Genomic DNA, 8,509 nt, shown 5'->3' on the forward strand with positions numbered 1-8,509 from the left:
CCAAAAAAAAAAAAAAAAAAGTTACTCTAGCAACTTATACTTCATAAAATCATACAGGTAAACCAGAATATTGGACATGTAAAACAAGCAACTGGAAATTCACTTGATGTATATACTGGGCAAATCTTGTTTTAGAAGTTCTAATAAATTCTACAGTTGCCCCAAATAATAATTTGAATGTAGCTTACAGATAAGCAAATAGTGTGTTGAGATCTTGTTCCTCCAAGGGAACACAGGAGAGTCCAGAGGGGCTTTGCAGAGGGCAGCTTCTGCTCTGACTCCACATAAACCCCTAAACTTCTCTAAGAATGCTTCTTACTCTGGAAAATGGAAATAACCATCTCACTTGCAGGGTATATAAACCCAAAGACATAAATACACAAACTTCTAGCATGGTGTCTGATGTTTAACAGGTAGTAGGCTTTGTGAACTGAGATTGTAGCTAAATGGTCAAGAGCACTTTCCCAGCATGCATGAGGCCCTAGGTTCTATTCCTGGCTCTGAAGAAAAAAAAAAAAAAAAAGAAAGAAAGAGAGTGAGCTTTGTAATCTGTGCACCAGTGGTGGTTGTCAACCCCACACCACTCCCAGGTCCCACCCCTGACCTTGAGAGAAGAGTGGTTCTGCTAGTCCCTTATATTGTGTTTTCCTTGAAAATGGTAAACCATGATACTGACCTTAAATGTCTAGAAAGGACTTAAATTCTTATTGCAATTGTTTTCTCCTTTGCATACTTTAAAGGGATATGTCTTCCAGGTATGCTTGAAGATATAAAGGAAACAAATGTAACTAGGAACATTGGTTAACTGCTAGAGTAAAGGACATTGTCTATGTTGTCAAGAGCTGCAGCTGCCATGGAAATCTTTTCAAAAATACTCTCTGGGGGCTGGGGTTGTGGCTCAGTGGTGGAGCGCTTGCCTAGCATGTGTAAGGCACTGGGTTCCATCCTCAGTGCCACATAAAAATAAATAAAGATATTGTGTCCATCTACAACTAAAAAAAAAAAAAAATGATACCTTCTGCCTCTCCCTCTTTGCCAGCATGACTCACAGAGCCCATAAAACAGTAACAGTGACAAAAGCGTACATTTGGTGCTGGCATGGTGGCACACACCTGTAATCCCAATGACTCAGAAGGCTGAGGCAGAAGGATCACAAGTTCAAGGCCAGCCTTAGCAACTTAATGAGACCCTGTCTCAAAAAACAAGCCAGGTACAGTGGTGCACACCTGTAATCCCAGTATCTCAGGAGGCTGAGGCAGCAGGATTGCAAGTTCAAAGCCAGCCTCAGCAAAAAGCGAGACACTAGCCACTCAATAAGACCCTGTCTCTAAATAAAATACGAAATAGAGCTGAGGATATGGCTTAGTGGTTGAGTGCCTCTGACTTCAATTGCCAGTACCGAAAAATAAAATAAAAAGAGCTGGGGATAGCTCAGAGGAAAAGCATACCTGGGTTCAATCCCCAATACCAAAAGGCAGGGGGAAGCTCAGATTTATTGAGCACTATGTGCCAGATACTTTTATTTAGATGTTGATGAACCTTTATTTTATTTATTTATTTATATGCTGTGCTGAGAATCAAACCTAATGCCTCACACATGCTAGGCATGCACTCTACCACTGAGCCACAACCCAGCCCAGACAATTTTATTTAAATTATCATAATAACCTCATATAGTTGGTACTAATATCCACCCCATTTTATAGGTCAGGAACCTGAGTCTTAGAGGAGCCTGTCTTATGTATGCATGAGGAAAACAAATCTCAGAGGGGTTAGGTAACTGGCCTGTAGTCCCACAGGTAACAAATGGTAGAACTGAGATTTGAACCTAGGTGACCTCACCTCAAAGCTGTGAGACTTCAAGGTAGCAGATGGTATCAGAGCCACAGGGGCCTTCAAGTTGTGTGTACAGCTGCTTGTCTTACAACAGTTAGCACCTGGCATTCTAGAATCAGTAAACCTTTGTAATCAACCAAGCCTGTGTTTGCCACTTAACTAACTCTGTGCTCCTGGGCATGTGACTCTGCCTTAATTTTGCCATCTACAAAATGATGGTTATGCCAAGCACAGTGGCACATGCCTATAATCCCAGCAGATTGGGAGACTGAGGCAGGAGGATCACAAGTTCAAGGCCACTTCTATGACTTGTCTCAAAATTAAAAATTAAAAGGACTGGGGAGGCCCTGGGTCTCCTCCAGCACTTTCTGACTGTGGCTGCTGGAGAGCATGGAACTAGTAGCCCGAAAACAGCTTAGTGGTAAAGCAACCCTGGACTCAATACATAGTACCATAAAATAAATAAATAAAGTAACAGTTATAATTCTTTTTTTAATATTTATTTTTTAGTTTTCAGTAGACACAACATCTTTGTTTGTATGTGGTGCTGATGATCAAACCCAGGCCGCACTCATGCCAGGCGAGTGCGCTACCGCTTGAGCCACATCCCCAGCCCACAGTTATAATTCTTACAGGATCATTATGCAAAGTAAACATTATATAAAATGCATGCCTATGTCAGGCATTTGGTAAAGAGTAGCTATTTTATTGTAAGCACCAGGATTATGAATTGTAATGCAATTGGTTTGCAGTTGAGAAAAGCTAAGGATTAGAGAAAGGAAGGGATTTAGCCAAATCACGTAAAGATAGAACCAGGAGTCAAGTAATATCTCGGCTCCTCATTTACTGTTAGGCCATATGGAGGAAGGCCACTCTGTACTGGAGCAGCCCTGATAGGGAGACAGGGTATCTGTGATCCCCAAGGTAAAAAGACAGATGGGTTTTCATAACAGATATGCTCATTAATTACTGTTATTGCAAGCTCAAGGAAAGTGGCACCTTCCCGGAGGTCCACGGTGAAGGGCATACTTTAAAAGGCCACTTAGCACAGTCAAGGTAGGAAAAATAGTTAACACCAAGTGTCACCTCCTTGTTCTGTCATTCTTTTATTTACTCAACAGACAGTCTAGGTGGGCCTTTTTTTTTTTTTTTTTGATACCGGGGATTGAACTCAGGAGCACTCAACTACATCCCCAGTCCTACTTTGTATTGTATATAGAGTCAGGGTCTCACTGAGTTGCTTAGCACCTCCCTGAGTTGCTAAGACTGGCTCTGAACTTGTAATCCTCCTGCCTCAGCCTCTCGAGGCACTGTGATCACAGGCATGCACGACCACACCTGAGGTGGGCTTTTTGCTGGCGCTGGCAACATAGGAAAATAAGGTTCTATAGAGAGCACATAGGCACCCAGGCTACCTCCTCCACGCTGTGGCCTCTGGGTTTCTCATCTGGGCCACTCTGTTCACCCCCAACCCATCAGTCCTCAGAAGGGCATTTACACTCCCTCCAAAAAGCAACAGTCCCCAGTCACTTCTTATTGGATAACTAAATATCTTGATTTTGATGTGTGTTTCAGCTGGGAAGGGCTACCCCTGCAAGACGTGTAAGATAGTGCTGAACTCCATAGAACAGTACCAAGCTCACGTCAGCGGCTTCAAACACAAGAACCAGTGAGTAACCATCTTTGAAATTCAAAGGTCTGAAGCAGGAGCCCAGGCTTTTTAAGTCAGAACAAAGCCAGGTAGTCCCAGATTTAAGCAGAACTCTGGTAATCTCAGTCAACATAAGACAAATCAGTTAACAGGAAAAAGTGTCTCTTCTTCCATCAACTTCTTCTTTCATCAGCTTCTCCCTAGTCTTTGGACCAGCTAGGCTGAAGGATTTTGTAGAGAATCATAGATGATTTCTGTTGTGGTCCCCTAAGAGTACCCTTTTCCTGATCTGTAACAACCCACTACAGAGAAGTGTGATTTTTTCCCCCCAACTAGCCTGAAGACCTTTGTCTTTACACCATCAATTCTACAGCAGGAGCTCCCTCTATAGGTTATTACCAGATAGGACTAGATTCTTTCACTAGGTGACCAAGTATTTATTGAATACCCAAATGGTTGCCCCAAAACAGACTCAGTACCTGTTCTTATGACCTTACATTCTAATGGGAGGAGACAAACTAAGCAAATGAACAATCAATAAAAATTGTGGTGAGTGGGGCTAGGGATGTAGTGGTAGAGTACTTGACTAGCAAATGTAAGGTTCTGGGTTCTACTCCCAGCTCCACCTCCCCACCCCTCAAAAAAATTGTGATAAATGGGTTGAACAGGTGAACATAGTGATGATCATCTTGAACGTGAATAGCATTCATTGAACCCCTGTTCTGTTGTGGGCCATATGCAAAGCAAATTCTCTCATGTTATCCTCATAACAACCTTGGAAGGAAGGAGTTATTACTCTCATTTTACAGATATAGGCAACTGACATTCAAAGTGATGTGGTGAGTCAGGGCCGTGATTCAAACTAAAGCCTGTCTGATTCACATTGTGTTCCTCCCAGCACATGACGCTGAGGGGGAAGTCATGGTACCATGTGATATGAAGAGGACAGGTCCTAGTCAGGAATGCCAGTGTGCTTCTGTCTCTCCCCCTCTAAAGGGAAATGTATAGTGTAAACAATGTGCTATAACATAACCTTCTCAAATGGTCATCATAATCCCCATTTTATACAAGAGGAAATTGAGTGCCAGGCCAGAAAATCTGCTGAAATGATTGCTTTGACTTTGGTGTTGATTGTGCATTGCTCACTGAGCCAAATGAATTAAAGGTAGAAGAATACAGAGTGTTGGAATAAAAAATATCTTTGGTCCTCTACTCTGCCCAGAATTTCCTCTCCCACACTATAACAGATCTTCCTCCTTATCTGTAGGTGAATCTTTAATTTGGAGAACTCTTGGGACTTATCTTAGATACAGACTTGAGACAAGCCGCAGCATCCTAGCCTGGCACTCAAATAGCGTTTCAGCATATCTTGCAGTTTGACTAGTGGTAGTTTCAGTAAACAACCTAGAGCCAGCCAGAGGCTTGTCCTGAAGCTACTCACACTTGAAAATTACGGTTTTATAGTTCTGTTCCTAAACTTCTCAGCTGAGTGGCCTTGGGCAAGTCAATAAACCTCTCTGAGTCTCTATTTCTTCTGCAAGTTTAAAGCTCTAATGTGTTGAACAAATAAACACTTGCATCTCATTAAATTCTCAACAGCTCAAAAGTAGGACATCCCCTTCATTTTCAACCAGAGGAAGCCAAATATCACTTACCTTAAGTGATTTGCCCAAGATCACATAGATACTTGGAATTAGACCAAGGATTCATACTTATTTAACTGCAAACCCCATTTGTTTTGCTCTGCCACTACCAAGTGGAACTCACCAGCCTCACATTACTGTCTGGGTGAGGATTAGAAATATGTGAAGTGGCCAGGCATGGTGGCACACACTTGTAATCCCCGCAGCTCGGGAGACTGAGACAGGAGGATTGCAAGTTCAAAGCCAGCTTCAGCAAAAAGCAAGGCACTAAGCAACTCAGACCCTGTCTTTAAATAAAATACAAAATAGGGCTGGCTCAGTAGTCAAGTGCCCCTGAGTTCAATCCCCAGTACGCAAAAAAAGGAAGAAATATGTGAAGTGCTAGTGCCAATAAGTTGTATCTATTAAAGGTAGACTTTGATTTATTCAACAAATATTTACTCAACACCTATTATGTGCTGGGCTCTGTTTTAGAGACTGGGGATACAATAGGCACCAAGACCAGTGTTGTCCCTGATACTTTGGTTCTTCCCTCTAGAAATAGAAACAGATCCTAAACAAATCCATAAAAAAGTGAGGCAATATCAAGTGGTACTATGTCCCTAGAAAATGGGTTAGAGAGTGACAGGAGAGCCACATTTGACTGAATGTGAGGGGGAGAATGGTGTGGAATAAGGTTGGTAGGGTGTATCCAGGCCAAGTAGGCAGAGTAAATGGTTTGGTATAGTGGAAGGGCATGGGCTGCAGACCTGAATCTACCACTAAAAAACTTACTTTGGGCCAGCCCTTTAAATTTTCTGAACTTTAGTTTACTTATATGTAAAATGGGGATTCAGAATTACCACGAGAATGAAATAGGATAATGGAAAGTGTACACCATCCATCCTGTCCTGCATGCAGCAGACCTTGTTACAAGAGGAAAGCCGCCCTGCTTCCTCTTCCCAGGTACTTGAAGAGCCATGCTACCATTAGAATAAGGGACTTGACACCTCATTAACAGGATGCCACGCACTGACCCTGTGCTTTGTTTGGTTCTCATTTCAGGTCACCAAAAACAATGGTATCACCCTTGGGCCAGATTCCAGTACAAAGGCAATCCACTCAGAAAGACTCAAGCACCTTAGAAGACTAGAGGTTTCTGTCTAGCACTCCACACTGGACCAGTCCTGAGCCAGCTTCCTATGACTGTGGTCAGCCCCTGGCTCCCTCTTCCTCCTTTCTTACAGTAGGAGAATAAGTAGCCCAGAGGAAGAATTGGGCCACAGACAGCCTCTGATAGGTCCAGGCAAACCTGCACCCGCTCCACCCTGTGGTATGGGTCCTGTTGGTCATGACGGGGAAGCAGGGGTCTTGAGACGACTTGGGTGGTAGATTGGAGGATGGCTTTTCCCCTTCCTCAGCCCTACTGGGCCTCACGTCCTGTGGCCCCAGCACCTGCTTTTTCTCTAAAGGTCAGTTTGGGGTCAGTTCTTACAGCTAAAAAACAGAGTTGTCCCTCAGCTCCAGACGTCTCCTGTAGTCTTCATGCAGATTTGCCAGGGCAGGAGACAGTAGATGGAAATGGACACCACATGCGAGCTTAGAGCCAATGTGACACTCCCCCTCTCTGCAAAATGTGCAGGCTCTCTTGAGCCTTGAGTCAGATGCTGGCCAACTATACAGGTTTCTGCCAAGTGTGACATCTCCTTCCTGGAGCAAAGCCTTGCTGTCCCTCCTGCCCATTTCCACAGTTCCTGAATGGTGCTAAGGATTTGTAGCAGCTGATGACAAGCTGAAGCCGGAGGAGGCCTCTGTACCCAGTGGGACCATGGAAAGCTCCAATGAGGACCTTCACCTCCCATCAGAGGTGCTCCAACACTCGGTCATGTGGGAAAGTCCCCACCTGCCACCTTCCTTGAGGATTCTGTGCTTTGAAAGGCAAACTGCCTCATGCCAGCCAGCTGATAAGTTCACTGCTGCCCTATGGCCCTGTGGAGCCTGTTTCCCCTATAGCGGACCATCCCACACCAGGCGGCTGTGGTGCTATCCTTCCCTTACCCGTGGGGAGATCCTTGAGTACCAGGGAGTCATAGGTCTCCAGGGAAAGAAATGGGGAGCTGATACAGGTTTCTACAGTGAGGAAAATCTACAGATTTTTCCAGGCCTCAAACCCAGATTTCTCTAACTCTGCTGTGATTTGTGGCCTGGGACTTCACTAGGAGTGCATTTTTTCTTATAGCTTTCGAACAAGAATTCCAGGGAGTGTCTCCATCTGAGGCCCCTCTTCACTGGGTTAAAGAAGCCTCCAGCTGCTTTTGTGGCCCCCTCTCTCACTTCCTATCCCCTACCTGTGAAATGCCTTTGCATATTGTGCGTGAGTATGTGTGTATGTGTGCTTATGCTCTCTTGGTCACTGAATCATTCAAATAAAGAATCTCTTCTTTGAGCCAGAATACAACTTAACAGACCTGGGGTTTGGGGACATGTTGCTATTGGATCTAGCGTATCCATCTTTTTTTTTTTTTTTTTTTTTTTTTTTTTTGGTATCAGGTATTAAACCCAGGGGTGCTTAACCACTGAGCCACATCCCCAAGCTCTTTTTCATATTTTATTTAAAGACAGGGTCTCGCTGAGTTACTTAGTGCTTCGCTGAGTTGCTGAGGCTGGCTTTGAACTTGGGATTCTCCTGCCTCAGCCTCCCAAGCTACAGGGATTACAGGCGTGCACCACCATGCCTAGTTGACAGTGCACAGTTTCATCAGGAATATCATTTTTTTCTGTGCAGCCTCTTTCTCGGGCAAACTCCAAAAGTTGACAAAGTGGCCACTGGCACTCTAGGTTTATATCCTGATATATCAGTAACAACAGTGGAAAAAATAGCTTTACTAGTTCAGCTAATAAACTCATTAGACAGCTTGGTCATGTTTACATTCCTGAACCAGTCACTGGTCAGGGGAATGAGTGCTCTAATTTGGGCCCTGGGTCATATATCTAAAGCCTGGGAAGACATCAGCTACATCTGAAACACATTGAGAAAGAGGAAGAGAGGTGACCCTAGAAAGAAAATTATAGGGCTCTTACCAGTTAAAAGACAAAAAATAATGTTCTCCACTAGACCCAGGAATTGTTTTTATTTAATAACCATTCTCTTCCCCACCCTCAGTTTGGGATACAGTATCTGTTTAGTTATGTATGCCAGTTTTTAGAATGACAAGTCCTTACATATATGTTGGCCTCTAGGCAGTTACCTTCCAGGTCAAGATATAGAATATCAGGCTGGGGTGTAACTCATTGGTAGAGCTCTCAACTAGCATGCCCAAGACCCTAGGTTCAGTCCCCAGAACTGCAAAACAAGATACAGAATATTGCCAACCCTCCAGAGTTTTCCTCATTCCTCTAA

General features: G+C 43.8%; 1 protein-coding gene across 7 annotated transcripts in view; it reads left to right on the forward strand.

Annotated features, from left to right (window-relative positions):
- Positions 1-7,555, forward strand: part of Znf346 (zinc finger protein 346) — a 54,450-nt gene extending 46,895 nt beyond the window's left edge. For 4 of the 7 annotated variants that reach the window (XM_048792066.1, XM_048792068.1, XM_015488523.2 and 1 more), the window contains 2 exons: positions 3,412-3,505; positions 6,175-7,555. In XM_048792066.1, the coding sequence (XP_048648023.1) occupies positions 3,412-3,505; positions 6,175-6,262 (182 nt within the window). In that variant the 3' untranslated portion in view covers positions 6,263-7,555. The remainder of the gene's footprint in view (positions 1-3,411; positions 3,506-6,174) is intronic. The other 3 variants (XR_007343434.1, XR_007343435.1, XM_048792067.1) reach the window with 2 other exon arrangements.
- Positions 7,556-8,509: the final 954 nt, after the last annotated feature.

Source organism: Marmota marmota, unplaced genomic scaffold, assembly GCF_001458135.2.
Source record: "Marmota marmota marmota unplaced genomic scaffold, marMar, whole genome shotgun sequence".
Lineage (NCBI taxonomy): Eukaryota > Metazoa > Chordata > Mammalia > Rodentia > Sciuridae > Marmota > Marmota marmota.